The sequence below is a fragment of the Carassius auratus genome, chromosome 35 (genome assembly GCF_003368295.1).
Source record: "Carassius auratus strain Wakin chromosome 35, ASM336829v1, whole genome shotgun sequence".
Classification (NCBI taxonomy): domain Eukaryota; kingdom Metazoa; phylum Chordata; class Actinopteri; order Cypriniformes; family Cyprinidae; genus Carassius; species Carassius auratus.
In genome coordinates, this window is record NC_039277.1 from 6666769 (window position 1) to 6689801 (window position 23033).

The following is a 23033-nucleotide window of genomic DNA, read 5'->3' on the forward strand; positions in this document are numbered from 1 at the left end:
AAATTGGGTTTACGATCTGAACGTCACTTTGTCTCAATGTCGTCTCCTCCTCCACTGCGTTCTCACCGATTGGATAAAGTCCCCCCCGCCTCCCAAAAAACCCCTCTCAGTTCATCGTCTGCTAATGTCTTTGGGTCTCTTGGTTGCACAGGGAAATTATTGCTCACAGCGCTGGGCTATTGCATTCCAGTTTGGCTTTTATTGAGTCAATCGATCGTTACTTCGCTCTCTCTCTCTCTCTCTCTCTCCCTCACACACATACACATACACACACAGAGCTGGAGGGAAGGTTAATAGCCACTGGACACACAGGAAAAGGTTTGGGGAGATTGCTCAGGAAATGGAGCATGACTTTGGAGCTCGTGAGGGTGTGTGTGTGTGTGTGCCACCCACGTTCGTCCTTGTGTTCATAACATCTCCTTCGGACCAGGTAGATATACGGCACATAAGTCCCCCTTCCCCCATTCTCAGAGGGCCCTGTTCCTTACCTTCCACTCAATCAGCAAGAATTCATATCTAATTCAAAGAACAGGATATCAGTTTCATCATTAGTGCTGAAGCACATGCTCTCCTCCAAGAATCCAACTTAATGATCTTCTGGTTTTGCTCCTTATAATCTAATGCCTCTAAAGCCGTCTTCCACTCGACCAGCTAACTTCAATCACAGAGCTGCCCTCAGGATTTTCACAGAATCGTCTTCATCCCAACTCTCGTCTTGCATAACCAAACTTTTTCTAGACTTTCTCATGCTACACATTACAATATCTTTTAAAGGAATGTTCCAGGCTTGATACAAGCTAAGCTCAATCGACAGCACTTGTGGCATTATGTTGATTAACACAAAAATCGATTTGAAAAGAATCACTTACAATGAAAGTGAAGAGGGCAAATCTATAAACTTTAAAATACTCACTGCTTTACTAAAAAAGCCATACAATATAAAAAATAACATTTTGATATGATTTTAGTGTAAAAAAAGAAAGCGTACTAACTTTTTCAGTATAAAGATATATTCAATTTTACTTGCCATGACAACGAAACAGTTAAAACCATAACCATTATAAAACAAAAAGGTAATTTAACAGCATGACAGCTTTAATAAATAGAACAATAAATGAGTTTTCTAAAATTAAAACCTTCAAATATTTGCTTGAAAATCAAAAAAAAACTTGAAGTGCATCACTGTAACCTAGACTTTTTTTTTCTAAATAAAATGAGGAACAAGTTTAAATGCTTTTTCGATGTAATCAACATTATGTCACATCTGCTGTTGACTCAGTTGAACCTGGAATATTCCTTTAATGTTCGACTTGCTATCAACTTTCATCAAGACACATACACTTACCATGCTTCAACATGCTAAAAACATTCTGCAACATGCACAAACCTTCACCAACATCCACAATACATTCGGCTGACTTTCTGTTGCATTGATTTAATATTGTTAGTCAAAGTTTGATTAATTTGATGTATTTATGTATTTATTTATTTTGCTGTTCTGGTGTTTGGGGCACAGCTCAAGGACATTAAATCCATGCGAACCATAATAAGAATCAACAAATGATCTTTCTCAGACAGAACAACAGCAAAACCAAAGTTGTGAACCTATCATACCCATAGCCACTCAGGTTGTGCCTTCTACAGGCCCAGTGGCTGCTATTGGCCAACAAATTCATGATGTCATAATCAATGAGGAGATCACTTCCCTTTCGTAGGACAAACAGGCACCTTTTAGAAGATGGTTGACCAATGTTTTACTCAAACACACACATTGCAAACAACTTGCATAATGTGGTGTGTGTAGACTGATAAGATGCCTTTAGAATTACAAAGAGATCCTGGATGTCACAGCACTTCCTCTTGGCTATGTGTCAGTTATGAAACCTGGAGAGGGTAATCAGTCAACATTTCCAGGCAGATTAAAATGCCCAGATTTGACCAAACTGTTAAAATTATGAACTGTGGTGTGCAAGCCAATGCATTTACACGTGTGCCCAGACAGCCACACACACATAAATGAATAATGGAAGCAGATGTTCATTTCACATCATTCTGTCTCTTTCACACTCTAATACTCACGTCTAAATGCACACAAACACTGCGTCATTGATCGGCTCGCCGCAATTTAAATTTGCATATTAAAATCTCTCATCTGAACTGCTTGAACAAGCAGAACGTCCCCTGGAAAAGGAATAAATAATTCAAGCAATCATTGCTGGACTCCATGTAATCTCCATCAAAGAACTATCAAACAATTGCCCCATATCTCCACTCGTTTTCCAGTGATATGGGTGCCGCTTCGAGCCCACTGGCTATTAAACATTAATATCGTCGTCCCAAGAGAATTTAGTTCTTTTTTTTTTTCTTACAGCCTGCAGGTGTAGCCACAATTAAACCAAAAACAGATGTGTTTGGGTTGTGAAGAATATCAGACAGTGGAAGTGGAACTACAAAGTTATGTTTAATTAAAAATCACAAATTCTGCACAACACCATTGGACTCCCCTGGCAGCAGCCCAGCAGAAATCAATCTACACCTGCTGAACAATAGACCTGGATCCTTCTTGAATGGTCCAATAAAAACTAATTTTACTGCACTCCTTCCAATAGTTCTGACTCGCACAGAGCAGCCATTGGCAAACTGATGGCAGGGAAAAAATGAACCAGTGAGGGTCTCATCTGCTGAAATCATTATGATGATATTGGATAATAACCTCTCTCTCTCTCGCTCTCATTCCTACACCAAAAGTCTTCATTCAAACAAAAAGAAACCATAGGGAAAGAAAAGTCAATTGAATTCTTCAGTTAGGATGGATATTGTTTGCATTTTTTTGTCTCACATCCTGAGAGAACTTAAGTAGGGCAATGAGGGGGCAAAGAAACATGTTTTTGCAGAGGATTAAGGGATCATATGGGGGGTCAGGTGCCATGTCGGGTCACTGGAAATATATAGTAGCTGGTTCGTTGGTCGAGCGGCAAGGATTCTCCGCTCAATGCAGTGAGCCAGGGACTGCTGTCTGATCTCGCCCCATTAAAAACCCACAGATGGCAGCCACTTACACAGCTCTTCCTGTCCCCATTGCATGAAGGAAAATGGAGTTCTCAGTGTCAGTGTAGTCCCTCACCCTCCCTTTGTGCGCCCCCTGTGCTATGAAGCATCAGCTCTAGGGGCTTCTTTCCTGCTGTTCTTGTGAGAAGGGGAGTCTGAAGTCTTCACAGTTTTGCGTGGAGGGCTCTGCTCCGCTACAAGCTCATGCAGTGAAGGTTCCTTGTACATGGCCACTGTGGGAACAAGAAGAACAAAGACAGATATGATTTAAAACAACAACAGAGAAACTAAAATTGGTGCAATGTAAATCTTAAAGAATCTGCCATTGAAGACCCATGTCGGTTGACCACTAATATGAACAACGGGAAGGGTCAATAGTTGGTACAATCTAGATATTATCTGGTTTAAACTAGTTGAAGCTGGATGTTAGCTGGTCTGTGCAAGCTAGTTATTGACTTGTTTATAGCTGATGCACGCTAGTTGTTAGCTGATCTAAGATGGTCATTAGCTGGTCCAAGCTGGTTATTATCTGGTTAAAGCTATTTGAAGCTATATATTAGCTGATCTATGCTAGAGCAAACTAGTTATTTGCTAGTAATTTAATTAAATTAATTTAAATTAAGCTAGTGGGTGTTCTAGGCTAGTGCTGTCTGGTTATTATTTGGTCAAAGTTAGTGCAAGCAGGTCAATAGCTGGTCCAAGCTGGTGAAATTTGATAATTTGCTGGTCCAAGCATGTTATTAACTGCTATAAACTGGTTATTGGTTGGTTTAAACTGGTGCAAAAGGGTTAGCTGATCTAAGATGGTCATTAGCTAGCACAAGATGGTATATGTGGTCGAAGCTGGTATTTATCTGGTATGAGTTAGTGTGAGCTGGTTATTATCTGGTCAAATATACTACAAGCTGGTTACTAGCTGGTTTATGCTAATGTAAAATGGTTATGATCTGGTCTAAACTAGCTGGTTATTGGCTGGTCATTGGCTGGTCATTATAGCCTGATTGTTATTATAAACCATACTGACAACATTAGCTGGTTTGTTGCTGGTCCAAACTGGTCTGTTAGCTTATCACCTGCATGGACCAGCTATTGACAAGCTTAAACCTAGAAACTAAAACATTATATTATATCTTCCATCTGGGAATTTTCCATGTGAGTCTTTGCTAATCTGTATCTGCATCTGAATATGTCTGAAGTTTAAAATCAGATCTGACCTTCGATAACTTTAGGTAGGAAGTGTGCGGCCCCTTTGGTCTTCTTCACGCGGTTGCCCTTCATCACTTGGCCATCTCGATTGATGCCGATGTACCACGAGCGTCCTGACTGGCTTTGGCGGTACAGCATGGAGGAGTACGTCACGTAGTAGTTCTCAAACACACTCTCTTTGAATTTGCACTCTGGGTTGAAATTCTCCTGCCAAATAATGAAAAAGACAAATATGCTAATAAGCACAGACATCTGAAATGCATGCGCATAGATGTATGTGAATGCGAAAGATGACAAAGTTAGCATTTTGCGCACAGACATGTAAATAAATAAATGTCGTACTTTTGTACAATGATTAGTTAGATTAGATTAGTCTGCATCTGTTGAGAGTAAGAAGAAATCCCATCATGATGTTTCTTTGAAAGCAATGTTTTATGAAGAGCAGGAGGTAGATTATTCTACTCATAAACTGCATTCATTTGCATGACTAATGAACTTAATGCTGTCCCTAAAGATACTCTGAGAGCTCCACTCAACATACATACCGGCATGCAAATGTAAATGTACACACTTGAAAGCATTACCCACAAATCTATAGATACTCAAAATGTCGCGGCATGAGATGACGAAAAACACATTCCGCTTTCAACCTAAACCTTTTATTTAGGTCATTCTGAACAAACCTGCCCGTTCCCATTCATTTCCCTTTCGCTTAAAGCCATTCCCACCAATCCAAGCCACTGTAGCTGGGTGACTGTAACCAGGAGCAACATGTATACATCTTTCTTAGTCTGCGTCAGGGTCTCCGTCCTGTCAGAGAGCAGACCAAATCAGCAGGATTGATTTACTGAGGGTAGCCAAGCAGAAACGGCTGACTGAAGTGTTTCTGCAAACCACTGGAGATTTGGATTGACTGATGAAAGGAGAAACGTAGAAGATGCTGGGGGCTGGAAGGGGACGAAAGGGTTACAGGAGTTTTTCTTGCCCAATATTAACCAGCTCAGCTTGAGTGAAAACCAGCGAATACAAAAATTTCTGCCTGTCTGCTTTTAGTCTATGCAACGTTCAGGTTTTTTTCTTAAATTTGTCTTCATCAGCTCTCTCATTTTTATTTTCTTTCACTCATTTTATGCCACCCTCCCTTCCACTTGGCCTATGCATCAAACTAAGCAGCTTTTGCCTCGCGTATTTGATATCCTCAAAATCTCACAGACAAAGGAGATCAATAGATGATCAGCCTCATGGAATGCTAATAACAATCTAATCGCATGAATCGAGTTAGCATGGCCACTGTGAAGGACAACGTCACCTCCAATCTCACATTTTCAAGTTCATTCCTCCTATATATGACCCCAAAGTTGACCTTTCAAACCATACGTCACATAATAGCTTGTGGAGGATACCATCTTTTTAATAAATACACATTTTGAACACAACTGTGAAAAAGGGTTCGCTGAGTGTATAAATATAAATGTTTGTAGAGCAGATGCAATCGTTTTTTTTTTTTTTTACTAACTTGAAATGTGTCTCCTCATTCACTTCATGCTTCAGTGGGGATCTGCAGGTAACAGGAAGCGCTCACTGCAAGTGTGCTTACTAGCACACCACACTTACTAGCAAACATGCAGACTCAACCAAACATACTGTATATCCACACACTCAGCAGCCACCACAGGATCTGAGCTATGACGTCCCCATCCAAGATGTTCTGCAAGCTTCTTCTTACAGCCGTTGGTTCAGAGAGCATGAAATTGACAGACGGAGGTTGTGGGATCTGACTGCTGTGCTGGTTCTGTCTCTCGTCAAAGTGGAGTTAATGGCCTTGTTACTGCCACATGGCAAATGCAAAAACACTTCACGTGGGGGCACTTTACAATGCCTGCTACTAAAAGCAGTCTGCAATGTTCCACAAGGCTTGTCGCCCATCACAAAAACTTCAACAGATGAGGCATTTAAAAGTCACGTTAAACTGCCAACGACAACAAAAGCATCAGATACAACACTTTTTAGACTCTCTTAAATGTTTGTAAGAGAGCAAAACAAGATCTTGTTATAGAGGCTTCAGTCTTGCAGCACAGCAGTTTTTAAATTTTCTTGAAATTTTGAGACCACCGTGATCTCTATGTCCATCACATTCTCAGCAGGACGTTCTGGAAATGTAACACGATGCTGAAGACACCGTTGAATAACTGATACCATTTATGCTATTTCAAAGACACATATATTCTTCAGAGAAACTGTATTAGTCCCAAATCCATGACTACAACGATAGGCGTTATACCGAGACAGGATGTAGACTGAGAAATATGCCCTTCATCTCAAGATCATGGGAAACACACAAAGCAAGCTTCTCTGCCACAAAGGAACACTGGGATACCAAAGTTACGAATCAAGCTATAAGTGACAAGTGGCATCCTTTCTGGGAGTGAAGAAGGCCTTTTTAAAAAATAAAATGAATGAGCACCCAGCAGCTAAGGAATTAACCCACAAGTGATAATCTTCACAAATGAACACAGCTTTTGATAATTTTGTAGGTTAAATACATTCACCAGAAGTAATAGGCTATAAACAAACTACTACACCATGATTTTAACATCACCATCACTAAACGTCTGACAACTCTTTTTTTCTGAGTTTGTATAGTTGATTACAAACACAGTGAGGCTGTGAAAGCATACTAGTGAGTAGATGAGTTTTCCTGTTAGACAGGATGATGTTTAATGTCACCAACAAGCTCTGTAGTCCCATATAGTAATCTTTTTTAAGTAATAGCTTTAAAGAAAATATATATATAATATTGTAGAATAACACATGAAAATATCTTGAGCTTGTGTTAATGGGACCAGATGTGCTAAAATACTTTTTTTTCCATATTTTGCCTTACAAAAATGCATTCTTGCAACCTTCTCTAGAGAAAGATGGTTTAGTAACAGTATCCACCAGTAGTGGCTAACTGGTCCATGCTAACCAGGTTAAACCCTCACTCTTTGCTTTCTACAGCAGATCTGATGCTCTCTGACTGAAAGTGGCCCCAATAGTGCCATAATCTGTCTGTATATGTCATTTGTGGCCCATGATCATATATAAACATAAAGCTTGTGTACATATATGTAATGTCATGCCACTTATATGTACATAAGTGGGAAGAATAATTTGCCTATGTTTGTGCGTTCAGCAGATGTTCAGTGGCATACAACATTACATAAGTCTATAAAGCATGCAGGGCTGCATTAGGAAACATAAGTGGATGGATGAAACGAATGCAGGCGAGGTCATAATCCATTTATGCTCTGTCTATGGTGACGTTTACTGATGGTTCTGCAGCTGGCGAGGTTGGGCGGAGCTATTCCATATCACTGATGGCATTTATCTTTGTTTTGAGTGATGAATGGTGGGTCCCAGTCAATAAGATTCATGTTATGGAATGTTAGATGGCATCTCCTGTTTTAAAGAACGACCTGGAACAGCGATGACAACCAGGAAGTATTACTAATAAGCAAGTGGCAGAGTAATGGAATCTCATTTTTATTCGCATGAAAAGTGTGAGTCTAGCACACTTCCATTTAACAATATCAAGGTGCTGACAGCATCTAAAATGTAAACTGTCAACTTTAGAGATGTACAAACTGTTACAAATCTTAAAAATCCATTAAATGTGTTTAACACCATTATATTGATTTGTTAAACCATTTACCAAATTTGACTTTGCACTTTTTGGCCTCTAAATAAAGTCTTTTTTGTAAGAAATCTTCTACCATTATGTGTGCAAGCTCCTCTCCTTGTTGAAGTTCACTAAATTTCATATACATTATATTTTACATATTAGTATCTATCAAAATGCTTAAAAATCCCTAGGAATACTAATAAGATCACCTTGGGCAAAGACAGAGAGACCACGGAATAACAAGACTCAGTTGAAGGGTACTAGGGTTCATAAGGGGGCTTATGGGAAATGGAGGCAGCTTAAAATGCCACAGAGGGTTTATGGGGATGAACAGCTACAATCTGCAGTTCATTACCCGCAAGAGGAAAAGAGAAGATTACTGAATCACTTACACTTCTGTTTCTCTCTGACTTTCTCTCCCTGTCAGCTTGTGAGGGAGCGCTGGGAATGAGGTGTGTTTGGAAGCAATTGCATGTTCTAGTTTGGATTCATATCAGTAAGTCTCTGGCTTTTCATTTACCTTTAGAAATTGCAGGTGTCTCTTTAAGTCTGCAGTGTGATGAGTGTGATTGCATCTCAGCGATGGGAGCATTCTGAATCTCAATGCTATCTGTGAAGAAGGGAGTCTAGAAACCATTTATCAAACTTGAGATAAAGGCACCACAACACATATTCTACACATCTTGTCTGAGGTCACACAATCACACACACCCACACATGCACATATTGTGCTCAGACAATGCCATTATACCTCAAGTTATCTGGTGGAAACTTTGTAGTAGTTTTAAATTGAAGCCTGTGTCGCCTGAATAAAGGCTGATCATGGCAACTGGCCCAAAGCTATTTCTATCAAGAGCCTTACAACTATGTCAGCGCCACCCAATCCCCATATCTTTCTCATGCTCTCTTTCTCACCCTCTCTCACTCAGCCCAAGGGGGTTTTTCCAGAGCCTACTGTCTATAAAATGGGTCAGGACGGAACTGGGCTCTATTTTTATCTGGAAACCATTTTCTTAACTCCACAAAAGGTATCTCACAGATCTTGATAACACACAACACACAACCTCCTCTACCATAGACCAATAGTGTGGAGGTTCCCTCAGCAGTGCGTTCTCCATTGCTCTCCAGGGCTACCATGCCAATGCGTGCACACACACACACACACACACACACACACACACACACACACACACACACACACACACACACACACACACACACACACACACACACACACACACAGTGTTGTTCCAAACATTGGATATTTCTGAGCTGCTCTTTTTAATGCAACACAAATGGGCAGTGCTTTATACTGTAAAACAAACTAAAAAAAGACTATATATACAGTATAACAGTAGCATCCAGAAAAGTCCAGAAAAGAGAAGTTCAAACATAAAAAATAGCTCCAGATATTTATGACAGAATGTTTTTGACCAATGAATTTCCAGAACTTAATAAAAAAGTAAATAAAATAAAGGTTCTTTATTTGTATCCATTCATGGTTACATGAAACTGTCGATTGCACAGGCTCATAGTGGAAAAAGATTATTTAGATCAATAAAATGTTCTTCACAAGAAAGAAATAAAAAAATGGTTCTTTCACTTAAAGGTTCTTTGGAGAACCAAAAAGGATTCTTTTTATGGCACTGTTGTAAAAAAAAAAAAAAACCCTCTGGAACCTTTATTTTTAAGAGTGTGAGGGTACCAAAATTCATTGTGATAAATCGTTCAGGCTATTTTGGGCTATTTTGGGAACCATTTAACCAATTAACAGAAAATAATCAAAGAACGATTAAATTGCCAAACAAGTTTTGCTGAACACAAGAGAAAATTTAGCTTCAGAAATATTTTGGAGCACTTTTTCCATGGCTTTTAATATTTCATTAAATGACTTTCCCAGACATTTTCAATTAGGATAACATTACCATAAAACATCTGTTTCTTGCAGACAACATCCAGCATTAAATATAAAAAGGAGAGTACTTTAAGATAGCAGTAAAAAGTTAATGTTTTTATTTTATAGTCATGCCATATTCAAAAGACATATTGTCATTGTAAATAATTTTGTAGATTTAAACCTTTTAAATCATTCAGCTGAATTGCCCGTTCTAGATCCGATGGTGCATTATGAACCTTTATGGTCATTACAGGCTTTGCACCAAACGCAGCATGAGGACATGATGAATGTCTACCCGAGGGGATGTATGAAATCCATTATGTGGCAGAAAAGCACAATCCCTGAGGCAGTTTGTCTAATTTACGTGGGTTTATTAAAATGAGATACTTACAGAGCTTGACAATGTAGTCACATTTTATGAATGACCTTCTCTTTAACTGCAGTGAGGAAAAAGGGGAGGGAACCGGGAGCATGCAGAGGAAAAAAATGCCCCTGGGAGTGAGGTGTTTCCCCATTGGCTGTGTCCTTCAAATCTCACATATTTATCAGTTCATTTACACACACTATTTCTAAGCCTATGGTTATCAAATACACACTTGCATATAAATCCTATGCTTATACAATCTTATGCACAGACTGGTGATATAACAAAACCCTGAAATAATTTCCATGATTTCCTGTACCCAGATGCCAGTTAAGCAGCATTGTAAACATGGATATCATTCCCAAATTAATCTGCTTACGTAACCTCTCTGACATTGATTAAAATAAACCATCCCTTTGCACACAATTTACCCAGAATTCAATGTAGTGTTCTTCGAAAAAATAATGTTTGCTTGAGTGCTAAGGACTGAAATAGGGCACAGAAAGGACAAATTCAGATGGTTAAAATGCAAGGAAAGGACAGAGCTAAGGACGAGTCCGAATGAAAGGAAATCGTGAAAATGACAGGGACAGGAAAGGTTGGACTGACCAGACCTAAGACATAAAAAGATGAGGGGATGAGGGACAGTTCTAGGATAATAGACACAGGACAGGATGTCGCAAAGCGTCGGTAAGCAACGCAGGCTCTGAATGAAAGACAGCTGCTTCTGATCCAAATGCTGCTCTCCACTTCTGAGAAGAAAATCCCCTCTTTTCTCAGTTCACAGAGGCAGGAAACAAAAGCTGTCTCATCCCCCATTCTAATCGGCAGCTCTGGGATGCATGCTCACATGCACATATAAGCAGCCTAACAAACACACATTCATTATCTCTCTCTGCGAGCTGTCTCATTACTCTCTCTGTTCTCTTTATCCTTCTCTAGCCGTGACACTGTCTAAATATCTGCTCCAGCTTGCCTGCTAATGCTGCTGCATTCCACTCTACTCCACACATCAAGCACAATTTGGGTAATTGGTCACACTGCATGGGTTAATCCTTTATTATTGTTTTTTTATTTTTATGGGAAAACTTGACCATGACCTTTGGGAATTGTAACAGCACATATCCAGTATGGTTATAGGGCCTCTAGTACATTTAACACAGGATTCAAAATGTTTCCAGAACCACATGAGATTTCTCCAATCCTTTAGGAATGTATATAATATACACTCACCTAAAGGATTATTAGGAACACCACACTAACACTGTTTTTGACCCCCTTTCGCCTTCAGAACCTGCTTAATTCTACGTGGCATTGATTCAACAAGGTGCTAAAAGCATTCTTTAGAAATGTTGGCCCATATTGATAGGAGAGCATCTTGCTGTTGATGGAGATTTGTGAGATGCACATCCAGGGCACGAAGCTCCCGTTCCACCACATCCCAAAGATGCTCTATTGGGTTGAGATCTGGTGACTGTGGGGGCCATTTTAGTACAGTGAACTCATTGTCATGGTTTTAACGAGTGGTTATTTCAGTCAAAGTTGCTCTTCAAACAGCTTGAATCAGTTGGCCCATTCTCAACTGAAGAAGATGTTTTCTTAAATTGCTGGTGTGTTTTTTTTTTTTTTTTCTATTTGCATGTTTTCTGAAGTTGCAGTGCATTGAGCTCTCTCGGCCACCATACTTTTCCCTTGTAATAGTAATACTAACAATAATAATTTATCTCTCCTAGTTCATTTTAATTAATGCATTAACAAATGAGACTTTAAAAAAAATGTCTTAATAGGTTGCAGCTTAGGGGCCCAATGTGTTCAGGGGCCTCGGACTGGCAGTTCTATTTCTTTATTATTAAAAATGTTCTTCAGCTCAAACTAAAAAGACCCTTACTGGTCCATAAGAAACACCAAAGGAGGATTCGTTGCAGAGCCTCTGACAAAATTAATGTCCTGTACTGTAGAATGCATGCTTAGCACCGCCGAATGTATGCGCGATAGATCAAATAAATGCAGCCTTGTTGAGCATAAGAGACTTCTTTAAAAAAAGTTTAGCTCAAACCTGCTCCAACACACCTGGGCATTTTTAGTCTTCCTAAAGACTTTGATTTCCTGGCTTAGGTGTGTTAATTAAACTTTATTAAGGCAAACTCTGCAAACTCTGGAAACAGAATTGAACATTTACGATATAGCCAGAGAAGTTCAGCACCACGGAGAGCGGCCTGACAATTCAGCACCCCGGAGAGCATCCAAGAACATCACAGCTAGGTACTAAATGGGTAATTTAATGCCATAACAAAGTCTGGCTAATTCAAGTTATGCCATCCTCTTCACACCAGTCTGTTTGACCAAACAATTTATATTAAGTATAATAATTATATATAATAATTATTTACCCCTTAAAAGCTGCACATCGGCAATTATCTCTGAATCATTATTACACAGGCACATGGAGCACTCCAGCATAATGATTCTAATAATAATAATCATCAATCCTTAAAAGAGAATTCAGTCACTTACGGAGGTGTAGAGGTATCCCTCGCTGTTCATACCCAGGTAGAAGCCAGTCTTCGCTCCCTGAATTGCCACTATCCGCAGACCCACAGGAATCAAGTTGAACTGTGCTGTGGGATAAAATCAGAGAAAGTTATGCTCAGAGTAATAGATTAAACACTCAATGAAAAAAAACAAAACCAGTGTCAGAGAGAATGGAAAATGCAGGTAAAACCAGTGTTTGGTTGCTTCAGTTGTAAATTATACTGTATTTTCCTTTTTAAGTAGGCAGTTCTTGGGTAGAATAAGCTGCAATATGACCAGACTTTTTGCCTGGAGTCAAAAATCTGGCTTTGAGAGAATAGGGACAATTTGACATAATAAACAGGATAACAGAGATAAAGACCAGAGCAACACATAAGAGTGGATGTAAAACTGACAGGGATGGAAAAGATAATGGCATGAGATGGGGGAAGGTATACAAGAGGGACTATCTGTCCTACTTCTGTTCTCCCTGATAGAAAGATGGATTTTGTTTGATATGGATCATTCAAGGAACATCACAGAGTTAATGCTTCTGAGAGATAGCAGAAGATAAAACCAGGCAATGAGAGCGAGAGAGATATTCCCTCACAGGCTGAGGAACACTGGCTAAATATATCTGCATTTAGTCTTCAGTGAGATTTCCTGCTGTAGTTTGACAGATATATGACTGTATCTAATTGGTGTCGGATAGTATCGTAACAATTTAGCATCATCAAATTCACCTCATTGGGTGTGAAGTGTTAAGAATTCACGTCAGACCTCCCTGTCACAATGTTCATGGGACGCCGCAGTCGTATGGTTATTTAATATGTATGACAGTCATTTCAGTAGACAAGCATGACATGTAAGCTAGTCCTTGACAACCCAGGCTGGAGTGTGCTACACTTGTGCACCCTGACAACTGCCATCCCAATAAAATACTTCTCAATCTGTTACTCACACACTCAAAAAAAAAACAAAAAACAAAAAACAACCTCACATAGAGCTACAAAAGGCACAAGAACTCATGACGCTTCACATGTCAGCTCTCCTTGGCATGTTTTCCTCTCTCCTTCAATGTCTCTTCCCCTTTATGAACAGCATGTTATGGTGACTCAACATAAAATACAACATCGTACCACTGAGGCCTCAGGCTGAACCTGTACAAAAGAACTGACTTCCAGAAATGCACAAATGTGTCACGATATCAAAATCTAGGCTTGACTCCAGATTACATGCATGTTCTACACTGTTAAAAGTAAATATTTGTTTAAAGGTTCTTTGGATCGTTTAAGGTGCATTCATGTTGAATTAACTGCTAGAGTTTGTGATACTGTTGGTTGCTAATAGTAATAAAATCCCATGTCTTTCACTTTCTGCATTCCCATTGGTGGCCACTGCATTGCATAACTACTCATTTACATACAGTAAAACTCTGTTCAACTTTGTTGCATCACCAGTGGTTGCATGTAAGCCTGAAAATGCAACTCTAATTAAAAATGAATTAATTCTGAGCAACCATTTAACAATTAATTCATATACAAATTCTATACTTTTTTTCTAAATTAGTTACAAATAAAACATTAAAAACTAGAAATGTATCTTTTTAACTGCTACAAGTGTATTTAGGCATCATAAATTGTAATGTAAAATATGAAAAGTGGATATTCCTTTGGAAAATTTGCTGAATATTATATTATTTAAGTGTTATTACATTATTAGTGATGTTCAAGAATATAACTTGAGTGTTAGATGATGGTAATTTAAATTTAATTAAATGTCTAATATAAGTCGATTCTGATAAAAAATGTATAATAATGTATAATAATAATAATAATAATAATAAAATCAGCTGATAATTGATATACTGTACAGCTCTAGACAGGCTGTAATACCCAGCTCAGTTCTACTTTGAATCATTATGTTTAAGACTTAAGGGTGCAGTATATTGACAAAAAGATAGATTTTTATTTATTTATTTATTTATTTAGAAGGGGATTTGTTGATAATTAGACCATAGTTTGGTCAGTGTGTTTTTGTGAAGCCGCATCTGAAGTGACATGTAGGCCCTGTCCCAAATGGAGCACTTCCCTTTCGGTCTCGTGGACTTAAATTGCATGTGCTCACCTCAGTCTCATTCAGCATTTTAACACTTTGAAGTGTGCTCAGTCTTCCACAAAGCCCGCATAGATGCAGGCTCCGCACACTTTACCTACCCAGGAATCCTTGCGAAATGCCAATCAGACAACAGATGGGAGGAGATTTCATTCAAGAGCTATTAATGACATGGCTGAGAAGAAAATATTTAAGTGTAGGTATCATTACAGTTTTTATGAACTAGGTGAACATTTTACCAGTTGTTACCTACAGTTTATACAAACATTATGGTCATCAACCAGTGGTTGATATCTCAAACATAATAATAGCACGTTGAATAATACGTTCGCATTATGATTAATTAAATAAATAGGACCAAATGTCAGGGCTTTACTGAGTCATATGTAAACCTAGTATTTATATTTAAACCTGTAAATTAATCTGAAACTCACGCACATGTTTATTATGTGTTAAAATTGTTATCTTAGTTCAAATGGAACATTATGTATTATTACAACTGTATACATTATTTAAATAAGCATGTATATATTGTCTTATGCCCAGGAGGCATAATCAAAAGCAACCAGACCAAACCAGACCGTTAAAGACCTGTCCCAAAAATACCTCTTAGTAACGAAACACCACTGTGTGTTTCTGACAGATATTTTGTTTTATGTCCATCTAGCAGTCACAGGCACGGACACAAACAGACACACCTCAATAGTTTCTACATCTGACCAACCAGAGGTCACACACTGCGCCTGTCAGTTGTGAATAACGAGTGAGAAAGAACACGCGCTTACAGAAGCAGCTGCTCTCTTCCCTTGTGCCGTCCATGGTGCCATCCGGCAGCATCTGCAGGTAGTATCCGTGCTGGCTGTACAGACGGGTGACGATGCCTTTTAGCTGAGGATCTGCAAAGACAAAAATACAAATCACAAGCACACAACGTTAGTCCGTGAAGAAAACATCCCAGCTTGACCTATACAGGTACAGCATCATTAAAAATTACACAGAGTCTATTCATTATCAGCAGTTATGCTGCACAGGTCATGTTGCCATGTTGTGCACATGTTTTTGAGACAGGGTCTGTTCTTCATACATTGCTAACTCCGTTAACTGGATTTGATAGCTGATGATTTGGCATGATCTTGGATTATTTGGTTCTTCAAAGCTCATCCTGGACTTGCTGTCAAAGCAACAGGTCCATAAACCATAAATCTTAAACCTGCCCAGGAACAGGCTTATTTCATGTAAACAGGATTAGATTGCATCTTTTTAAGTGGAATTGATATTTAAAATCTGTCCGCGCCAATGATACTTTATTACAAAAGTACCCTACTAATCCGGGGACAATAATTTTAAATAATAATAATAATAAAAAAAAATTGATTTGAGAATCATATTAGAATGTTGTGTAATCTATATCACTATAAACGCAGCCAGTTAGAGGCTTTACATTTATTTGTGATAACATAACTACTTTATAATTGTATTAGAGTCTTACATGCTGTACAGTTATTCTGAGTCATGCATTAATTTGAGTGCTAATAATACTGTTTTGGCTAATAAAACATGAAATCCTTGGTTTAATAAACCTATTTATTTTTACATAAACTTAGGACAACAGTTTACAACAAGAAAAATTTTAACAACAAGAGGTGTTATTGGTTTAAAATTATACAACATAATATAATATACAAAATGTACTGCAACACTTTCTGGTAGTCAAACCTTTGTGGAACATGTATTTCAACACATTAACTATTAATACCTGTGGTTACTCTGCTAGAACACCTTGAGGGGAACTGATTTCATATGTCCATTAAAAATCACAGTTTTGCACCCAGACCAACCATTAGAGAACAAATGGACTAATTTAGCATCGCTATCCAGAGCGTAGCTGTTTCTTCCTCACATGAAGTTGCCTCAGAGACCTGAAGGGTCAGATCAGAATAGACCACCTTTCTCAGGCCTCACATATCATTTAGATAATGCATTATTTATGAACACTTAGCATTCACAATGCACTTGACATTTAAACTTGCTCATGTATAACTTCTTGAAGGCAGTATTTGCTCTCTTATTCCCTGTGACCATTTTACTTTGAACGCTTCATCGTCCATCCCATAATGTTTTATTGGCGTTCACCTAATCTTTCTTTTTAGAGAAGCTTTGGTCTCTACAGGACTTTGGCAAATAAAATGTGTTCGCTACTCTATAAAAGTTTTACTCGCAAGTTTATTTATGAGACTAGAGATTTTAGAAACAAGTGAAAGGGATGCTAAACCGAAAGTTGCTTGTGAACAGACTAGTTCTAATAAAATAGATGCGGTAGTGACCATGCTAAGAACAGTTTCTTAGGAACAGCTGATTTGTCCCCTACAGTGAAATTCAAATGAAAGAAATCTCTCAAGGAAAAGGGTAATTTAAAAACGATTATCTGGAGGAGTAGGCTGGCTTATTATGAGCTTCCGCTGCGTAGGATATGAGTTAAAGGTTTGTATTGTATAAATGTCAGGCCGGTGGGTTAAAAAGACAGTCAGTCTCAAATGTGCATGCTTCCTCATGTCAAACTCAAAATGAACTGAGAACTGCTTTGTTTTTATTAATGGTTGGTTGTGTGATCCAATCACAAGTGGATATGAAGATATTTTCTCGTTTGTACAGTGAGTGTGTGTTCTTATGTGTGTGTCATTTCTCTTTGTTGTCACGTCACCTTTAGCAGTGGAGAGAACTGTGGTGGAATCTGCTGAACTTTTCCTAAGACCTGGTAAAAGCTTGTATTGATTTCACCCATGCATATCCTGATATAAATTCCACTGACACAGAGGCTGCAAAGCTCAGGTTTGTGTGTGTTTCTGATTGTGTATGTGCTAGTTTTGTTGTTGCTGTTTTATCTCTGGTCTGAGATCAGTAAGAAGTGTTGATAGGAATAGGAAATTATTCTTTATTCAAGTACACATGGGAAGCTCCTACTTCCCAACTGAACAGTCCAGTGTGTTTGGTGTTTCTTCAACTACAGGCATTTTGGAGCCTTCGGAACCTAATATATATTTATTTTTTAAATAAACAGCATCTGAAAAGCATCAAAAATAAATGTTTCCAGGCCAGTTGTAATGTGACTTTTATAAAAAAATAATTAAAATAAATTGTTAAATGTCAGTTTTAATAAATGTCGAAGCCCGGGACAAAACTACCACTTTTTTATGATATGTCACACATTTATGTTAAAAACATAAAAGGAGCCAAAACAAATAATCAAGTACATAAGGAAAAGGCTCTTTTTTTCTGTTTTACAAATGGATAAGCATAAGTGAATACACCTGCATTACATTACACAACGTATATTAATTATTCATGCATGTTACCTAGGAGATAGTAAATTAGTATGAAGCAAACCGCAAAGGGTGAGTCATTAGCTTTTACACTAGCTGACTATAAGCTCTGTAAAATATAACAAATAATACTAATAGAATTACTTTGCAACAACTTTGCAATACCATTTGCTACAAAATATCAAAGAGTTGCTTTCCATTCTCTTTCATCTGGAAATATCAACCTCCCAATTCTGAGTGTCCCATTAATTTGCTCGGTCATTTACATGACATGAAATTCACGATGACAATATTTCTGATTAATTTCCCTTGGTCTCTTACTCATTCTCCAGCATCTCTCCCACAATTACCCATATGGTGTAATAATATAATGCATTATCCAACCAAAAGGGGAAGCAAGTGATTATTTGCAAGCGAGGTGGGGGAAGGAATGCATATGACAATTTCATTAGAGAAGATGGCTCTATACATATTGGACAGGCATAAAGTATACACTGACAGCCTCATTTGATAGACAGCTGAAGCATGACAGGGCTAATCAGAATCACAGCACTCCTCCAATGGAATGCGACACTGATGATTCACTCTAGAGTATCAATATAAAGCACTGGGTTGCAAACACCATCCCACGCTACTGTTAAAGAGCGGGAAACTGCGGCTATCGTGCCTCTTCAACACCACATCCAAAAACCAGCATGACACAGCAAAGCGACAGAAAACACAAATACGCATGCCAACATGGTGTTTAGCAGCATTTAATGCAGCATGACATTTTGTTCTAATTTAGTCCTGCGTAGGAACACAAGTAACTGGTGGGTTGCTCTCAGTATCTATTGAGAGTGTTTAGATTTGCATAGTTAGTCACCATGCCATTTACTTGAGAGTAGTTTTTCACATGGGATTTATGCGTATAGATGATTGGCTAACCAGGTATTGTTAAGCTCTATATTTATATGCAATTGCCTTGTTGAGTTTCTAATAAAAATGAAAATGGAAAGGAATGAAACTAATGACATAGAGAGAAAAAGAAGAGAAAGAGATTTGAAGTGCTATTCTGGGAACTGGATTACAAAGAACTGTATGAGAAAGAGATCCCCGTCCCCCCGGGTGCTGTTTATCCAGTGGAGGTGAGGTGTGTGTGGGGAGTGGAAGTGCGCAGTGTCCAGTTCCAGGCTGATACAGATGGTAATTTTGTCAGAGATCACTGAGCTGCTGCCAACTCCACGCTGGAGATACAGCAAGTGACGGTTGGAGTGCCGTGCCGAATCCTGCCTGTGAGGACCAGCCACCAGCTTTTATTCTCTCTCTCTCATTCAGACTCACATGCATTAGATGAAATACTGTTTGCCAGGTTTTAGCAAAGTGACTGTGCGCTGCTACGGCAAAAAACAAATGCTTGAATTCTGTTTATCTTTGATTTATTTCATCTGTCATTATTTATCTTTCAGCTTCTCATCTCCTCACAGTTATCTTGGAGTTCCAAACCCATATGATTTTCTTTCTTTCGTGGAACAAGAAAGGAGAAATTCTGAAGAATTGAATTAGTCGCTCTTTTACCATTACAAAGACAGCATGTTAGTGCTTTCAAGGATGCAAAAATACCATAAAAAATAAAAACAGGGCACTACAATACTTGCAAATTCTTTTGAAACTATATGATTTGTTCACGAATCTATGAATAAAATAGTGAATACAAATAAATAATTAAATAATTATGGAGAAATGCATTTTCTGTATTAACTATGTAGTCTTATGAACCAGTCAAGCATCATTACAGTACATTTGCTCCAGTGCAAATCAATATTACTAACAATTAATTTCATTAACATCATTTGTCTGTTGACTCAACTAATTAAATTGGCAAAGAGTTAAAGTAAAGGGATAAATAATAAGAGCTCTTGAAAAAGTGGAACTTTCTTGAGACTGCAAGATACCAAAGGAACAAATCTGTTTTCACCAGTGATGAACTCTTCAAAGCTCACTTCACATTCAGCTCACATACAGTGAGGCACTTTACAGTTGCACCACAGCAGACATCAGGAATAAAGCAACTGAGAGGTTAGTTTATGATGGTTATTGATTTAACAGGACAGGAACGATCATTAAATGTTAACAGGTTTAAAACTTTAACATTTTCATCATGTCTTCTGTTCAAACAAGCTTGTGTTTGTATTGAGCTTTTTTTCTTTTCTTAGGATTAAACATTTTGAGGTTACCATACAGGCTGTGTGGAATATGAGTGGTTTCCAGAGTACATTTTGATTGTTTTATTTCTGTAAGGCAAAGGTTATCCACTTTATCGATAGTCCAGAGGAGCAGTGTTGCGTACGTCAAATTATCAATACTGTTTGTGCCATTTTACCCATAAAAGAAAATATTTGCAATTCTTCATGTTCTCTTTCTTTTCATCTCTGCACCAATCGTGCAGTGATCCCCTTTTCACCCCAGCTCTTGTCTAATTTAATCTAATGCATCAATGACTTTTAATTAGTATGATTGGTTGAGGGATTCTCTTACAGTTACATGGCCTTTATGAGGGTGACAAACATTAGAAAAATAAACAGCAAACATACAACATATAAAGCAACAATCCTCACTAAAGCAGAAATCCTCTGTATACAACCAACCCCACGGGGAGAAGAATTAAGCAATGTTTGCGTTAATAGTAAAGCATTGATATTCCCTACACTAGAGACAGTGATGCAAATGCAGTAATGATATTCATGTTCCTGCTGATGCTTTCCAGCGTTGTCCCTTGCCTATCTTTTGCCCTCTTGCCATATCACCACACACACTGTAATATGGGACTCTTGTATGGAGCGGGATGTCCTCTTCAGCCAGCTGTATTCAGAGCTCTGGCTGTTCATTTAAAATGCAGCAGTGCCCATCGCAGTTCTTCAAAGTCAGACAGAAAATGAAATGCAATAACCAAGATGAAGCCACTATGTGTTTGTTCAATTATGTGTGCGTGGTTTGATTGGTCACAGAACCAAAAGTCGCACCATATTTTCCTGTTGGTGTTCACAGGATCGATAGAGGTTAACTGTCAAGTAATCTTACATTCATGTTCAAGGAATTTGTATTTGTGTGTGTGCTTTTTTGTGTGTATGTGTAGGGGAGGCTCAGGGCAGAGTGTCTGGTACGTTATTGCTGAGATGCCAGCTTACCCAGTAATGATAAGAGAGTGCAGAATAATTACAGGCGCTGCTTCAGCAAGCAGCCAAGGGCATCTGTGACTCCCCACGCTGACTGAGGCCAAACTTCCAGGGCTTCCCTCAACCTTTATTAGGACTCCCCACCAGTCCACTCTCTCTCTGCTGTCTCTCCTTCTCTGCAGCTCTCGGCGGTTTTCCCTCGCTTATCGCTCACATTTCTCGTTCTTCTTTTCCCTCTCTTGTTTCGTCCTCTTTCATCAGATCTTTACTCTTGGTCTGTTCTTTTTCTTATCTTACCCCATTTCTTATTTTTTCAGTCTCTCTATTGCAGGGGTTTTCAATGTCTTAAACCGTGGGCCTCCCCATAAACACCCCCTCCAGTTTCTACAAGAGATGCCAGTGCATCATATTACGTAAAAGGATTGGAAAAGAAATCACAGCAGACCCAATTTACTTATACTTCTATATATAAAAAACACTGACTTGCTTTAACACACATCCATTAAAGAGCCAGTAAGATGAAAATTCTAAGCTTCCTATCACTGTTTATAAGTCCTGTACATAAGGTTTAAATCCATCCAAGGTTAAAAAACATTGTCATTTTGTCAAAATATAATTTTAAAATTACCTCAATTCTCAGAGATCCCCAAACGGTTCACGCAAAGCTGTTCAAAAGATTCAGTTTCCTTAAACCCCACCTTTCGGTAGCATACTGTGTTCTGATTGGTCAACTGACATAGTCAGTTTTGATTGGTTGTTCCGCACACACCTCCACGGTAAACTATGCGTTAGCATCTTTTTGGGGTGAATTATGTCTTATTCCTCTCATCGCGAAGCAAACAGTAAAATAAAAAACTTGAACAGTCTCGCTGCTTTTTCTTCTGTGTGGGTGTATTCAAGCCGCGTGCTTCAGTTTGAATCTGAATAGCGTGTTCAGCGCGGGGGCGTGGTCACATTAGCTATAATGAAGGGAGATGTGAAAAACGGACATTGCGTTGTTTTCATATGGATTATTTTATCACAGAATATCTGTTAGCAGCACTTGTTACACTTCTTTTTAATGACGTGTTTGTAAATGAATGTCAGCGCAGACAAAGGCTGCAGACTGCACACATACTGATAAGACGCTCGGGAGAAAACAAACACATAACTTCATAATCATACTTCGCGTTGTGATTCGGAGATGCTTGTTGGTCTAAATAAAGTTGGCAATGAACCCTCTTTTATGGCCAATCGCTTTGAAAATCCAGCCTTGTACTCACCGAGATTAGAAAAGCAGTCATCAGTGAAATGTTGTGAACACAACAAAAGGGATTTGTTGTACTGCTCTGGTATTGTGGTAAAAATGTATTTTAGCCATTGGTTCTTCTGATCTTCATTCTTTGGCAGTGAAACTAAAACAAACTTGCCTTTACAATTAAAAACACACTGTCTCCTCAACATGACGTTCTCACACCAACCAGAGCGTCTGTGTGTGTGGGGGGGGGGGGGGGCAGGTCAGAGTTCTGTTTCTCTCAAGACGGTAGGCGGAGATTATTATGCAAAGTGTTCCTAGTGACGTACATAGAGATGGGCAAAAGATTTGAAATCTATAACGACTCGTTTCAGCGATTCAGAGTCGACTCCTTACTTTAGAAGCCAATAACTTTATAAATCGTGTACTTTTTGGTTTAATCACTTTGCACATTGTTTACGCTGATGGACATCTACATCATACATTGTAATACAGGTAATTTTTGATTTCCCATCTGTG

The 23033-nt window shown here is 38.5% G+C and overlaps 1 protein-coding gene across 1 annotated transcript in view; it reads right to left on the minus strand.

The window, feature by feature from the left end:
- Window positions 1–1188: 1188 nt before the first annotated feature.
- Window positions 1189–23033, minus strand: part of LOC113054200 (fibroblast growth factor 11-like) — a 33242-nt gene continuing 11397 nt past the window's right edge. The window contains exons 3-6 of the mRNA XM_026219565.1: window positions 15591–15701; window positions 12694–12797; window positions 4263–4461; window positions 1189–3281 (exon numbers count right to left, since the gene is read on the minus strand). Of these exons, the coding sequence (XP_026075350.1) occupies window positions 3148–3281; window positions 4263–4461; window positions 12694–12797; window positions 15591–15701 (548 nt within the window). The 3' untranslated portion in view covers window positions 1189–3147. The remainder of the gene's footprint in view (window positions 3282–4262; window positions 4462–12693; window positions 12798–15590; window positions 15702–23033) is intronic.